Genomic DNA, 17,959 nt, shown 5'->3' on the forward strand with positions numbered 1-17,959 from the left:
CGGTGAACCCTTAATTTAAACTTTCAAAAAAGTCATATAATAAACCTAATGAGTAATGACTATAGTAATTTAAGTTTATATACGCTCGAGAGTCATAATATTTAAACTAATTATGATCATTATTTTACCTCACAAAAAACATCATAGTGGTATATGTCTATATCAACAGTGGTAATTAACTGTATAATTTTACACAGTTTTGCAACACCTATGCTTAAAATCTGTCATAATTTTAACACAGTATTATAGAATGTGGAAGTCAGATAATTACAAAAGTTGCTTATAAAGTTATAAGTTATAATATCACTAAATCAGAGCCTTTAACTAATTTTCCAAATTCACTCAAATGCTTTTCAATTTGTTTATTAGATATTTTAGTATTTTACGTACGGGATAGTCGAATTAAACTTATTACCTACAAATAAATGGTCGAATTACCTACACTAGGATTGAAAAAAGGGGTAATGATCGAACTGCACTCGGGTAAAAATCAGGTAGTGATTGAACTGCACTCGTTCAAAAAAAGAGTTAAAATGGAAAAATCGTGGAAATTTGTTACGAGTCAAACGTGTATAGTGAAAACCCATTAAAAATATTACGAGTCTTATGTTTACAAACGCTACGGGCTACCTATTTAAGAGCATTATTTATTAGTTCATTAATACTATTTAAATAACCCAGTCACACAGATAATTTTTGTCGCCAAAAATCGATAAAAGAATCTAACCTAACTGAATAATGAATAGTTATCAATAAACATATACGATTAATACTTATATTTTATATCGTGTACTGTTTAGACCTATGTAAACTACAATTAATACACACTTTTATGCCGCTGTGTAAATATGAATAATTTAAAAATCATTAAAAGAGAATGAGGCCGTGACTTAATTGTGTATTAAAGTTATACATTTTACAAAGAAAAACATGCAAATGATGGTGTTAATATGGCGTTGTACTCATCGTGGTCGTCTTTCAAAACTATACATAGATGAGTGTTCTACAGTTTTTTCGGTGTGAGTTAATACATAACCACGAAGAACCGCTTAATTTACCTCGGAAAACGATTACTTCTTCATGATAATTTTATTGAGATACTTTTTTGAGCCCAAGTGCAGTTCGACCACTACCTATCTGCTTTTTACCCGACCATTACCTTTTTTAAACCCAAATTCAATTCAACTAAAATTTATGATTGTATAACCACCTTTTGTCCCTTTGGATCACACAATGATACGTATGTAATGTATCAAATATGCACAAGTAAATACTCGGCTCACTTTGATTAACTCGGAGTAGAATAGTATAAACTGTTTTACATATTTCAATAAAAAAAAAAAATAAATAAATAAAATAATCTCATTCAAAAGTATACAATACCTACAAAAAAACATGCTTGTTAATACTTCTTCATAAACATTATATATATATATATATATTATAGTTTATTTGAAATAGAATTTTGTTTTCCTGCTTAGGAAAAATATTAAGAAATAATAAAAGCGAAAATTTGAAAGTACCATAACCTAAAATCAAGTTTGAATTAAAAAGCGATAAATTAAACTTTTTGATGATATTCCTTCCTATATTAATATTGTTGATAAAAGCATTTTTTCTACATAAATGTGTACACAAATATATATGCACACATAATTATAAAACTATAATACATTAATGTTTCCGCTTAGTATCGAAAATCAGATATAAATACGTATATTTAAAAAATAAATTACATGTTATTGATTAAATTACTCTTAACGATTACTATTTCACTGGAGTAAGCGATTTTATACATACTAATACATAAAATAATTGCTTGAAAAATACTGTAATTAAAATCAAGAGTAAATATCGAATAGGAATATACCTCGGTCATAACTCATAACTAACTCCCGAAGGATTTTTATTTTTGTGTTATTTACATAAGCCGTTTGCTGAGAATTCGAATTTATGTTTCTAATTAATATATTTACTTTTATGATCTGTTATTTAAACAGATTATTATTATTATTATTTATTAGGTGATAAACTACCCTATGGTAAATTGCAACCAAATTAATGTACCTATATTGTATATAAATAATAATAGGTACATCATCAATGTATATTAAATATAATATGTATACAGATATTATACCTTTTACGGAGGTGGGTATACAAATCTTTGTAAGTGATGTATAAAATAATGATGAAATAATTTATAAGTTTGAATTCAATGATAAATTAATAATGGTTGCGTACGATAAACGATTCTAAGCGGAGATTGTCTGTTAGCCTATTAGCAATTAGCATAATAAGTATGTTTCTATTAATTGTTATAGTAATTTTTACTATTAAAATACGAAATAGGTATGCTAAAAATAGGTAATAGCATAAAATCAATCTAAATGTTTTAAAAATGTTATTTTGTGATTTTGACTAATTTTGTTGAAATTTATTAAACTTATACAAATATAATATATAAATATATTAATATATATTATGCTTATAAAAAAAAAAATCGTGTCTATGTATGTTTAATATTTTTAAATAATTATAAATACTTAGATTTCAAATTTTAGACAAATGAAGTATTTTTATCGATATTTATAAAAAGAAAAAAAATCTATAAACAAAAACAATTTTAAATATATATCCCTAAATTCCAAAAAAAAAAAATCAAAACAGTCAAGATATTATTAAAATTAAAGTATTTCTAAAAAATGATTCTATAAAAATTTGGTGATAATCTTAAGTATCCACAGCAACCAGTAAGTGTGCCCAACCTTTATAAAATACGGACCTTTTCGAAATTTATATTTATATTGTGGGCTGTAAATACTTCATGATTTTTTCGTTCGTTCTAATACAAAATTATAATATTATCTTTCTTCACTTATCAAATTTACGACCTTCATTAAAAATACATGAAACACACATTTTTACATTATATTATTCATCATTAATCTCTATATAGTAAAGTGATGAATTTGAAACATTCACATGTTATTAAAACTGTCACAAAAACAGTCAACTTTATTAAACCTCACAGATTCAAACATAGACAACTTATAGAATTTTTAAATTAAATTGAATCGAAACATAAATATGATGTGTTGTATCATAATCGGATTCGGTTGTTAAGTCAAGAAAAAGTATGAAAACGATTTTTTTGATCTTGCAAAAACGAAAAGTGACGTGGAATATTATTATTTTACTGATATTTTACTCCATTTAAATTATTTAAATTTTAATCTTAAAAAACTGTAAATTATAGTTATTCGTTTTATAAAAAAAAACGAATGTCAAAAACTAGTTTTGCGTTACAATTTCAGATTTTTTTTTCCATTTTATCTCGACTATTTTCAAAAGTAAATACGGTGAATTTTCAATTTTTATCTCACAAAAGTATCAAGTAAATCCAAAACGCTATCAGAAAACTTCTTTAAAATTGAAAATCAAAGCTTTGTCTACTATATGGTGTGTTCACGATTAAGATACCACTAAATATCTCTGCTGGATGACTTTGTATTCAAGTGAATATTTTGGAGTGCCTTAAATATACAATTATTTAGGATTTTCAAATTTTTTTAACACTTGATGTGCTCATACGTAATACAACTTACATTTTTTTAAATGGGAGACTAATTTTTTTCTACATATTCGGATAGGTTATTTTTTTTAAACGTTTTTCGTATAAAAAATTGTTTTCTTTTTACAATACTGACCAAGTTAAAGAAGTCAACATTTGAGTTAATACATAATAATTCGAGTTTAAAGAAATTTCCACTATAATCATTGGAAATAATAAAATAATAAGTTCCAAATAAATGTTTAATTTACCTTATCTGTTTACAAATAATAATTTAATATATCGTACGGAAGTCTGAATAGATATCTTGAATATGTGATCATTTTTATTTAGTTAACTGCTTATAATACAATTACAATTTTAACTATTTTTATAGTGAAATTTCATTTTATTTTTCAATAGTTCTAATACCGATAAGATAATCAAAGGATTATTATGAAATTGAATATTGAACCAAGCTATCAATTCCAACCTACGAGTAGTATCTCCTCCGCGCAAATGTCAAAATCGATTTTATATGAGTGCATTTTATGTTTTTTAGAATTATTTGCAGATTATCATATGAAACTCCAATCACTATATTATTAAATTATTATTTGAATACAGATAAGGTAAATTAAACATTTATTAATTGGCACTTATTTTATTATTTCCAGTGGTTATAAATGAAAATTTCGTTGAACACGAATTATGCATTAACTCAAATGTTGACTTCTTTAACTTGGTCAGTTTTGTAAATAGAAAAAACTTTTTATACAAAAAACGTTTTAAAAAAAAATGTAAGTTGTATTAAAGTTGTAAAAGTGTTAAAAATTAGAAAATCATAAATAAATTTGTATTTAAATAGTAAGTACCCCTGGGCTCTCCAAAATATTCACTTCAATACAAAGTCATCCCGCTGAGATATTTAGTGGTACCTTAAATCTTGTTCACACTGTTTATATTGTTTACATACAAATTTTCAGTAATTATACTATTTTTATTTACATTTGTCTCTAAATTAAATTGTTAAGTTAAATTTAATTTTTCTTCAGCCTTATGAAGTAATTTTTAAGACTTAATGTATTTAATTAAAACTATTTAAATAACAGTAATAATATGTAATATCAATGAAAATAACATTTATTTTTTATTTTCGTACAACATTTCTAAGGATACGAGTGATACGACCATACAAAACAATTAAGTGTTCTGAAAGCTGTTGTGTAGATATAATATAACGTAAATATAACGTACAGTGCCATCTAGCTGTTCATTGTATTGTCATTCGTTATTTGTCGCGTGTACAATACATAAATAATACATCAATAATTTAAATAGACATCTATGGACTATGAGGAAAATCAAGTGCAAAATAAAAATAAAAACTGTGAAATAAAAAATAAAAAGCAAAATATGTAGGTAACACGAAAAATGTCTCGTATTCTAACAACTAGCGAGTGTTGAAGTATGTTTTAGTATGCGTTCAAACAAATAATTATCATTTTATGACCATGATTATTAAATTATAAAAATATACACGTATACACGGTAGGGTTTAATATTATACTACTCATAATAACTGATGTAATTAATAATATATTTAGTGTGTGCGAATTCACTGAGTACTTCACTAATTCTGGCTTATTTGCGTATGCTCATTTGGACCCAATCTCTTTTTGTTATTATGCATAATATTTATATAACATTAATTCCCAAGAAACAGAGTGATTTATAAGGTTAGTACAGTTTAGAGGAGAAAGGGTACTGTTAGTTTTATTTCTGGTTACTATAGTGTACTTACTATAAATTATGTATACGCGTTACACAAGACCCGTTTAATGATACGCGACTATTTCAATTTAAGAGCGTGGAATGATAGTGTTGTGTGGAACTTACGTTTTATTTTTATTGTATAAAATCTAAATAGGGTGAGCTAATATAATATATTAAAAGCAACAGGTACCACTACAATAATGCTCTAACATGTATTATCATAATTTACTTAGATTTTTCAAATTAGGTATTGATTTAAAATTATACCCATTGTTCATTTTTTTTTACGAAAATAAAAATAAAACTCGTTTTAAGGTAAAATGATATCTCTGAAATGTTTATTGCACGTTTTCATTGTTAGAGATGTGCTAAAATAAAAAGTAAGAAATCACGAATCACTTCAAATAGTTCAAATCGATTTATGTAGCTAAACCCAGAAATCCTCTATGATATAATAAGACAGTTATAAATTTTTTTATAAATTGAAATGTATATCATAAATTTGAAAGTATCTATTAATTAATAATTAGAACCTAACCTATAAGTAATAAAATATAATTTATAATTTTCAACTATAATACTCATTACTCGCGGCTTTTAGTTCAAATCAGAATTCAATAGTGTAGATCGCGTTTAAGGCATACCATAATTTAATCTTCCATCCGATGACTGTAACGTATTTTTCGCAACTATTACTTTATAGTTTATACCCGTTATTATTTCATCCTTTTTAAATGTTGCAAAACGGTTTTTTTCATTGCATTAAATGATTCTCCATATAATATATACTGTAAATATTACGAATAAAGGTATATTTATTATTTATATATATCTACGTATATGGTATATCCATTTTCTGTTGATCGCGTCGATAATTATATTAAAAATATATTATTATGGTCACCGTGAATTTGCGATTTATGAGAAATTTTTAAAAATAGTTTAGTGTCATATTTAGCCATTTATTATTATTTCTATTACTATTATGCATTGCACATATATCAATAAGAAGCCATACGATGAATTGCGTAAATACATTATATTATAATGTAGTAGTAGTGGACAGTGGACAGTAAGTGTATAATATACTATTTAATATATGATTATTTTTTACGTACTTGCGTGATAGTGTATATTATATTGTCAGATGTGAGGTAGACAGTGACGTAATTTTATCACTGTAATGCTATCCAACATTATATTTAACGGACAACGATGTACTGCAATAATTATAGACCATACAAAAAATTCGCTGGTCGTGTGGTTTTCCTTTTCGCTACTTATTTCGTCGTTGTGGTAGCGGTAGATAAGAAACGTCGAAGAAAACTTATCCGCGGTAAACTGGACGGAAATATGCCAATAATATAATGCCTATAGTGTGTATAATTTATTTTATTATAATAATAAATCTTTAAAGGAGTCCGGTGCTGATTTTCCGCGATTTTATACAATTTTAAAATTATATTTTATATTTTAGCCGTTAGGTGCCACCTATAAATTTACCATCTTTGCTATCTATGCCTTTTTAGAAAAGGTTAGTGGGTGTATTACATATTTTTAAAAAATGACTTTATAGAAAAAACTTGTTGGTCTTGTTTGTCAAATTTGATGATCTTATTTATCTATAAAAAAAGACCTTCTTCAGCTCTCATTGAACTTGTAATTAAATTTCTGATAATGGTATAAAATATTTTTTTAAGAATAAGCTAAAGATTGTCTTTTTAAAGACATATTATAAAGTTTAAGATTTAAATATTGAAAAACAAAGTTTAATGTGGGCTGTAGAATATTCTCCTCTTTGATCGTAGTCGATGGTATTTCGGATTTACAGAACAGTTGTACAAGTCGATAAAAATTGAAATTGTCGACCTTGAACGGTGTGTTTTGTTTCTACAAACTCTGTACGTCTGCATAAAACATAGTCACCGCAGACGTCGTTCTGCAATCTATTTCGAGAGTAAAAGATTAATCTTATCCCCATTTTTCTAACTGATCTTTTTAACGGTAACTGAAAATTATCCGAAAAACAATTATAATTTAATACTTACGAGATTTATAATATAATTTTTTTTTTTTTTTAATACTTGAATATACAATTTAAAATTACAGAATTTAAAGATATTATATAAATTTAGCAGTTATTCTAGTGAAGTATAGTTAAAAATTTGAAATTTACTAATAAATTAGTAACTATAACCATCAAAATAATTAAGTATAAAATCTAGCTCAAAATTGATAACAATTAAGTAATTAATGAGTATAATTACATAATTTATTTTACATGTTAAGATAATTAGGGTTTTTGATTGTTACTATTTATACTTACCTACTTAAAATTTAAAAATTTTTCTTTTTCTTTTGATTTTTGATCATATTATAATATTGATTAAAGGAATAATCTATTCAATAATCAAGGTTAATAGCTATAAGTCTGCGTGAAAGATTTTATAATGGTGGGGGGTGTGTTTAATAAACGTATCAAATATATTTATAAATAAATAATATAATTTTTGAAAATTAAATGTTAACAATCAATTTGATGCTGCCATCATTCGGTTCGGAACTTAGTATTTTTTTAGACAATTACAACTCTCGACCTATGCATAAATGTATAATGTATTATAAATCGTTGAGCGTTAACTACTACTGTCGTAGTTGTGATCAGCATCAGTGGCGACTAACGATGTACCGAGTTAAGCTATTGTAGGCAGCTGTAGATTTATTATTATTATGTTATATTGTATAACATAGAGTGTGGAAGTGGTTTACGGTGGCGAAGGCAAAGGCGAAACCATGTGTGCGTGTGTACATGTGTCGAAAAGCAGAGGAACTCATCATCAATCAGCATTCAACAGTCACCGTCCAGCAAGCTATCGTCATACTCATGATGTTTGTCACAGTTGCAACGTCAAAAAACAATATATTAAACGATACCGCACCTTGGATTTTTTGTGGCCCTATCTAAACGCTATTTAGTTAATATTTTGCTATTGATCTTATCGTACATAACTTTTGTTCTCCAGTTGTTTTTGAATCTCATCTCGATCGCAATTGTTTTTCTGGTAAATTAGTGATTTTTTTTATCTTATATACATAAATAAAATAATAATATCCATATATAATCTCGTTGACCGTTTGTGAATTATGGTGAAAGAATTAGCAAGTGCATTTAATCTGCGCATAAAATTTGTAATCATAGTGACCTACGACTGGATATAACACATTAACACGCGATATTGTATACTCGATGACGATTACACTAGTAAAGTGCTGGGGAATCGATGGCAACCGACAGCGTGACTACGATTCCAAGGTGTAAAAGTGGTAGTCAGCGGATCGTCGCCGATAGTTTATGCTAGGTATATAATAATATTGCCCCATGTCGGTGATGTCTGTATCCGAAAGCTGCCGATCTGGCGCATCTGCACCTTACCTGCACCACCAACCTAACCTAACTTGGCGGATTGAAACTGCTTGAAAATTTAAAACAAGATTATTCATAAGTTAATACATTGATTATAAATACTAATCTGAATAAACGATCTCTTAGCGAACGTAATTCTCAAGCCCTTTAAAATTTAAAAAATAATGTGTGCACTTTTTAATAAAGCTGTAAAAATAAATTTAAAAATAATAAATACACCTCTGTATTTTATTTGACTTAAATGGATATGAACAGCTATTATTGGTTTTTAAAAATCAGAAAAAACAAATAATGAATCAACATATACCAAATAAAGAATATTTTTTGATGACAAACAAATTATAACTTAAGATCCATTAGAGAATATGTTTTCAATAATGTGACAGAAAAAGGGCTATAATTTAACCTTACTGTACGAACATTTCGCTATTTGCGAATTTGCTATTTGCAATTAGTTGCTGTTTTAGTGCGATTTGCTCTTATAGTTAAGTTAGTTATTAAATTTTCTGAAAGTGCTAGTTGTGAAGAATTCTTTAATGTGAAAACTCTATATAATGTGCAAATAACCAGACTTACATATTTTAAAAAAATTCAAGAAGACAATTTAAGTGATAAAACCTATATAATTTAAATGAAGAATATGAGATCGACTTAAATACTAGTTCTTATACTATAGTTATTAACACCGCAAATCATGATAAAAAATATCATTAGAAAATTGTGCCCGCTTTTTAAACAATCAATTTATCGACTCCAAAATGGTACCAATGATTGTTATTCAATTTGTACACATTTTTAATCTGAATTTCAACATTTTTTACTCCTCCCCAAACCGTTCAAAATCAATCTTTTCTCCGACGGTGCTAACGTAACAAATACAAAACCAACGTTACATCGATCAAACCAAATTTCTTGCGTGGCGGCTTACCTACAATATCCTCTGCAGTAACTTTCGTTTACGAATAAACTAAAATAATAATAATAATGATATTAAATTACAATAATTTAGTGTGTATATTTATATTATACGTGATTAATTAATTTGAAAATCCAATAATAAAATAACGAATGTATTAGATAGTGCATTAGGGTCAGCTCAAAAATTTAAATTTAAATTTATTAGAAAATCGGTATGATCAGCTTTTAAAAGTATAACTTATTAGTTATTAATAATTAATTAATTATATAATGATAATCATAATTATGTACTTTAGTACTTTATTTCCTTATGGAAAACTCCTCTCCCATATTATGTATTTAACATAATCTTCATCTCTTCTTTCTTCCAAACTGAAGTTATTAAATATAACGATTAGATAGTCAATATTAATCAATGCCGTCATTATAATACGTAATTTAATTACAAAAAACACCTAAATTTCAGAAAATGATGGTACATAATAATTAGGTAGGCAATTAATATTTAAATATAGTATAGGTTTATTATCAGTTTATTGTTTATTATCTAAATAAAGAATAACCTATCACCTATCTGTAGTTACAAATAATTTATAAATACCTATATTTACTTGTCCGTCAGAATATTCTTGACAATTTAAGGGCCGCTACACTAAAATTTGATTTTTCTGTCTATCTCCCACATATAATATAAATAGGAACAAAGGTATTCCGTATTTCTACGGTTACGACTATCTGGTTCAGTTTAGGGTAAATACACCAATTATATATTTTATAAAGAAGAATATTTTCTGTACATTGTGGATAGATTTTTAATATTTACATTTTTTAATAAGTTATTAACATTATTGTAATAGAAAAATAAGCAAAATTATTTTAAATTAAAACATACTTCTATTTATAAAATGTATAAATATTAAAAATTAATCTGGTCTGTACAGAAAATATTCTTCTTTATAAAATATATAATAGGTGCTTTTGCCCTAGACTGAACCAGACAGTCGTAATCTTGGAAAAACGGAATACCTTTGTTCCTATATTATGTGACCACGTGGGAGATAGACAGAGAAATCAAAGTTAGTGTAGCGGACTGGGGACCCTTAAACCGTTGAGAAAATATGAAAGCACCCGTTTGTGTTGTCTTCGTCTTAGTGTCTCACTAACGTACAAAATACCAAAATTACGTTCAATAGAATTGATTTTTTTGTTGTTATAACTTATTGAATATAATTGAACATTATATGACATCTCTCATTGATTTATTAATTTTAATATTAATTATATTTAGACTCGCTAAGTATATTGAGTATGTAAAATACTAAAATATAAAAATTTTAATTACTCGCTTAAAAATTATAATATTATAAAAATATCTACAAGAGATAATATATAATGTTCTTACCATTAAATCTTATAATTGGTTAAATCGTTCAATTAGAGTTAATAACACAAAATCAGTTCTACCGAATGTAAATTTGCTTTTTTTAAGATGGAGATAACACATATATGTGCACAGTGCAGCAATCCTATACATACTTCTTTTACAATTTTAAACATTACGGTACATCAAATATAGTATATAGTCTATATAGGTATTTCTTATATATAAATATAATACACTATTTTAAAAAGAGAATATAATACGTAGTAATGCTACTGCGTTGGTTAGTGGTAACATGTTTTCCACTAAGAAATATATGATAAACAGATCGTGTAATTTTTATGTTTGGTGTACTTTTATATAAGGTATATTATTATATTATTTTATATCATACAATTTCCGGTTATCTTAGATCAGGTGAACCTTACTTACAAATAAAATACATTACTGTTGTTTACCCATTTCCCTTGTAACTAATAACATAATAATTATATATGTACCTATTTTTTTTCAATATAGTTTATTCAAATAATGATAGTTGCACTACGTCGTAAATAGGCTACTATTATATATCATATACTATGATATATAAGGTATATCACTATCATCTACATGTTTATTTTCTTGGTAACTATAAAAATTTAAAAATTTAAAATTATGGTTTTTTTTTAAATAATTGATATTTGTAGAAAAAACTATAAATAAAAAAAAATTTATATGTCAAAATAGTCAAAATATTATGAAAATTATATCATTTGTAAAAATGTTTAAACATAGGTATTGTGAAAATCTGCTGTAGATACAGTAGCTGACAAGTGTGCTCAACTCTTATCAACTTACGGGCTACATTCAAAATTTATATTTATACTGCGGGCCGTATAAACTTTACAGTTTTTCGTTCATTTTGATAAATAAAGGAAATATAATATTATCTTTCTTCACGTATAGTGTTTTTGACCTTTATTATAGTTATGAATTTAAAACACTCACATGTTACAAAAACATTTAACTTTATTAAATCTCACGGATTAAAACATAAACAATTTATAGAATTTTTAAATAAAATTGAATCAGAATATATAAAAGTATATTGTATCATAACCAGATTCAATGATTAAGTTGAGAAAAAGTATTAAAACGATTTTTTGATCTTTTCTAGGAAATTTAAATTTATATTATGATAGAAGAAAAAGAAATCAGTAGAAGAATTTGAAAACGAAAAATAGATGTAGGATCTTACTTACTTAACTGATATTTCAGCCCATTTAAATTAATCAAATATTAATCTATATAAACTAAACATACAACTACAACATTGTTTTTAGTAGAGTTCAACCAAAAAAATAAACAAAACTTATTATGTCAAAAACTGGTTTTGTATAACAATTTCCGAATCTCTTTACTTTTTTTCTCCATTTATTCCGGTTATTTTAAAAAATACTGAGAATTTTTAATTTTTTTTTCTCAAAAGTACTGCTATTAGACCCAAAATGCTATCAGAAACCACCCTTAAAATTGAAAATCAAAACTTTTTTTACTATTCATACAAAAATAAAATAAAAATATCATTAGAAAACTATTATATTCATTGCTGCATTCGAAATCCAAAAAATGACAATAAAAACACAATTGTGTCCTATGTTTGAGTTTTATTATTACTTCTTCGAAATTTGAAAACAAAGATTTTTAAATTCTAAAATTCATACACCAAACATGTATTTTAGAACTATCATTATTGACCTTTATATTATGTATAATTATTTGACTTAAAATATTAAAAAAAAAGTATTTACGATTTAAGTACAGGTACGTATATATGGGGGGGAGGGATTAATTATTTTAATATCAAATAATCAATAGTATATAGTATATATTATAACATCTATATCATATAATATTATGTACCTATTTATGTATTTTCATTCGTTTGAGTCAATACTAACTATCGATGGGAATAGGCTCGTTGGTTAGTGGTGGTATATAAATATATAATGCCTTGATTGATTAAAATATTTTTAAATTGTCATTGTACGTAAAATATAATATACCTATTATAGGTAGGTAAAGTTAAAGTCTCCAAGAACAGTATTATTAAATTAAGTATAATAAAAAAACTATAAAACCGTTAATCTAACTTAATTTAATATTTAATTTTAAATTAAAGTATTAGATTACCTAATAACAGTTTTTATTAATTTTATGGTATTTACCTGCTCAAATTATTTTGTATAAGAATTTTTTTTTTATTTTTTAAATTAATTCGTGGAACACCATAAAATTTGGTCAATAATGGTTTATTCACTAAATAATATGCTACTCTGATAATATTTTCAGGAATTATACTATTTTGAGTTGCATTTGTTTTTAAATAAAATTGTTGAGTTAAATTTCATTTTTAGTCGTACCTTTGTGTTTTGAGAATTGATTTTTAAAATTAAATAATGTACCTAATTAATAAAAATTATTCAAATATTAGTATCACTGACAATATGTAATATTAATGCAAATAACATTTATTTTTTATTTTTGTACAACATTTCTAAGGATATGAGATACGACCATACGAGACATTTAAGTGACCTAAAAGCAACAGGATAGGATTTAAATACAGTACATTTTTGTATAATATAACGTATAATGTAACGTATAGTGCCATCTAGTTGCCCACTGTATTGCCGTCTGTTTTTGTGGTGTGTACAATGTATAAATAATAAAATAATAGTTTTATTAGAACGAAAAAGATTGCAGATATTGAGATATGTAATAATAGAAATAGATTTTTACACATATTTGTACGGAAAATATAAAAAATAAAAAATATAGAGCAAAATATGTAACAAGAAAAAAAATCTCGTATTCGAACAATTAAACGAGTCTTGAACTATCAAGATGTTTTGATAATATGCGTGTTCTGGTTCCAAATAATAATTATTCTATGACCACGATTAAACTTTAAAGAAATTACGTACACACAGTATAGTTATAATATTAAAGTACTCATAATAGGCCGATATAATTATTATAAATATTTAATTTAATACGAATATTATAACATTATCGGTATTCAATAGATACTATACAAATGGCTGTACACGTGCGGTATAACGGTATTTTGTGCGTTCGTGTTTGGCCGCACTGCAACTCCTGTACCACTGATTGGAAAACGCACCAGTATCTACAACTCTACCTATCATATTATATTTATTCACATTTCTTTTTTTTTAATTCGATTCCTTCGTCGTTGATACTTGATAGTTGATACACACTCTTGTTGCCGTCGTCGTAGGAGAGTATAGCCGTTGGACTACAACTGTTGGAGCGAAATTGTTGGCGTTTTCATAATAAATATTTTCTTTCCGTGGGGTCGTGGTGTGTCGATTTTCGTGTTGTGAACGTTCCGATGGTCCGACCATCGCAACGACGCGTATCGTGCGGTTGAATAAAATGCAGCAGGTCACCGTGCGACCGTCGTTGCGACCGCTGTAGTGGACGGAGTTTCGCGACACCATTGCCGGCGGTGGTGGTGCTTAACACAATACCCGTGGCTACAGATGGTCCGACGACGATAACATCCCAGGTAAACACTACCAAGCAGACAAGCTCTACCGAACGTACCTATCACCATCCTTGTTGTACTGTGTCTTGCAGGGTGAATATGGCTGAAGATGTTTCGGAAAATAGAGAATGGTCACCTTCGACATCGGTAAGTCAAATATAATTATTCGTTGTACCGTGTTAGATATTAAGCTTGGTTATACATAGTTCCCAGCTGGTATGTCACTGCTAAAGTGCTAAGTACCAATCTGCCACCTTACCATAGGGATGAGATTTATCCTTGAAGATAATGTAATTATAGCATCTCCATTAATCATTTATTTTGTCTACAAAATTATGTAGGTTGTCGTGTGTTTCATGTAATAAACAATCATCATCTATCTACTTGTATCAATATTGGCCTTGGTCACAAGTTTAATTTAATTGGGTTTTAAATACTAGATATTTTGTTTAATTTTTTCAAATAAATAGTACCTCTTGTATAAGTACAAGTGCTAGTTTATAACACATGCGTCTCTTATAATATACTCAAAAATATGGACAAAATGAAGGATAACAAATTTTTCTTATTAAAGACCAATATTTCTCTGTAAAGAAATTAAATTTAAAAAAACCACTATAACTTTAGGTAGTTAAAACAATACGCAATATATAAAATAAAAATGATTGAAATACAATATGACTTGAGTGAAGATGATGTCTGTTAATACTATTTCATCAATTAAATACATGTTAGGTATAAGTCAAATTTTGTGTAAATTTCATTCTTATAATAGTCACCTATATTATAAGCAAGATTTTAAGCTAAATACTATTATTAACTCTTGATTACCTATTTAAGTGGAAATATTTTTTAATTTATTCATCTAAATTTAGATTAATAATTAATGCCTGTTATGGTTTCAATATTTATTATATAATTTCTGTTTATTTTTTAAAAATGTTATCATTCAAAGATGTACCTATACTTTTTAATTTTTCTGTTAAAATTTAGATTTCTAATCACACATATTTTCACTAAACATTTAGCAAACATCAATATTGATTTTTTTTATTTGTACCATACCTATATTATGAAAGTTATTAAAAAAAAATTGAATGTCAAATGAATTGCAATGTGAATAATACTTATTTTCATTTTTATAAAAAATATCTAGTATTTTATAAACTTTATAATTAGGTCTTAAAGAAAATCATCTATCATTATATTATCTTTGATTAAAACTTCGATAAAGTTTTAAAATTATGAACAATTATTAATATTTGTGTATTATTGTCCCTGGGAACTTCTCTTTTTAATGAAATCATTAAAATAGACTGTATTTTTAAGTAAAAAATGTATCAAAGTATAAATACTATCATAATATGTGTAATAAAAACTTAATTAGTAATTTAGGGTTGTCATTCATCCTAATTTTCCGGAGACACTACCAGTTTTCAGAACATTTTCTCAGTGTTTTTTAAATATCTCTTGTGGAGTAAAAATGTTACAAGCTTCTAAAAATTAGTCCGAAGTATTAATTTCGTATACTGTGTACTTATTGCTGAATCCTAAAATTATAATTTTGTTTTATCAAATATCTAGTTAAGTGAGTAATCAAAAAAATAGTAATTTTTGTTATGATGTTGCATTAAAAAGTTATTTACTTTTGCTTATTATTTAAAAAAAAAAACAAATATAATAAAATACTTATTGTTCGAGATTTATGAATACTATAAACTACTGTCTTAGTAATGTATACCAGTTAATCCTTAAATTACTTTGTTTAAGATATTTTTATCCATTTATTTATGTTATACTATTATTTGTTTAATGCTGTTTAGCCATATCCAAAAATTTTAAATCATGCTAACATTTTGATATGAATTAAAATTGAATACCCGATGCAATAAATTTATATATATAAAAAAAGATTGATAATGTGTTTTTATTCTAGACACTAAACTTGGTGGTATAACAATGTTTTATAAGTTTGAGCACATGTGTATGTAGAGAAATGAATCATAACATATATCTATACTTATTTTCTTATAAAGGTATATTGAGGTAGTTGCCTTTAGAAAAGAAATAAAAAACAAACTCTGTGTAAGTATAAGTATTTGAATTCATTTGAGAAATCAAAGTATAAAAAACTAGTATGTCTTTGGTTATATTAACGTCTATTGACAAGCAGATGACCTTGATGGTTTTGATCAAATAAATCTCCAGTTGGCAGGTAGATTTCTTAAATTGTATATACTGGATCATCAGATTTTGTTGACAGAATTTCCCATTTACCCATTATAAGGAAATTGTACTACCTACTTAATTATCTGCTATATAATTATTCATAGTTTTTAAATTAAATACAATGTGGCTTATCTATAATGTCATAATCTTAAATGATAATATTAATAATAATACAAATTGTACACATAGAGTTAGAGGTAACAAATAATTGCATCGGTTTAGAAAGTCTCACTCACAGTGGCCACTTCCTGGATATCGCACTTAAAATAATAATAGCTGAACAAACGAGATCAGAAGTTATATTATGTGGTCACAATGCATGTTTCCTGTCAATTGACATACTATAGCCTATGTCAACTACCAAAAAAAAAAAAAAATAAATAAATAAATAATAATAAAGTTAACTATGATTATTTTGTCATAATCAAACCAATTTCATATCACAATAGATTTTATAGTTTTCATATATCATTAATATATGACATGTAATATATTATACCTATTAAGTATTTGAGAATTATTCCTTTTATATTTAGGTATACATTACACATGTACATTTTATAGAGTAATAGAGTAATATATTATATTTTTTACACGGAACAAAAACAAATAAATTGTAGATACTAGAGTACTAATTACTAAATATTACTCATATCAGTAATCTCCTAATAGGAACCTTCATTTTTAGTTATTCAATAATTTCCTGTCCATAATATGTATATTATGTCAGATTTATTTTTAAATTATTAGGATTAAATTATTTATGGTTGTATTTTTAAGAGGCTGCTAGAGTTGTCTTTGTCTAAATTATATTTTAACAATATTATATTATAATCTAAGTTCAGTGTTATTTCCAAGCATTAGGCTATTATTATATATAATTTATAGATATACAAATATCTGTCTTATAATACAATTTAAGAAGATAATATTCGGGATATATTATTGAGTATATAATATTTCTTTCAAACATAACGTCATTATAGTTTCTATATGTTATTTCTTAAATTCCATAAGTCCTTGGTTAAATGGTTATACGCTGAGAAAACAATTATTTCCAATCAAATTATGAGGATTTTAAAATGCTGATAAATTGTTTTAAAATTTAAAATTAAATAAATA

At 25.9% G+C, this 17,959-nt stretch overlaps 1 protein-coding gene across 10 annotated transcripts in view; it reads left to right on the forward strand.

Moving 5' to 3' along the window:
• Window positions 1–14,264: 14,264 nt before the first annotated feature.
• LOC113555524 (rho GTPase-activating protein 21-B) overlaps window positions 14,265–17,959 on the forward strand; it is a 62,323-nt gene continuing 58,628 nt past the window's right edge. For 9 of the 10 annotated variants that reach the window (XM_026959894.1, XM_026959896.1, XM_026959897.1 and 6 more), the window contains exon 1: window positions 14,265–14,755. In XM_026959894.1, the coding sequence (XP_026815695.1) occupies window positions 14,708–14,755 (48 nt within the window). In that variant the 5' untranslated portion in view covers window positions 14,265–14,707. The remainder of the gene's footprint in view (window positions 14,756–17,959) is intronic. The other variant, XM_026959895.1, reaches the window with a different exon arrangement.

The sequence above is a fragment of the Rhopalosiphum maidis genome, chromosome 1 (genome assembly GCF_003676215.2).
Source record: "Rhopalosiphum maidis isolate BTI-1 chromosome 1, ASM367621v3, whole genome shotgun sequence".
NCBI classification, from domain to species: Eukaryota; Metazoa; Arthropoda; class Insecta; order Hemiptera; family Aphididae; genus Rhopalosiphum; species Rhopalosiphum maidis.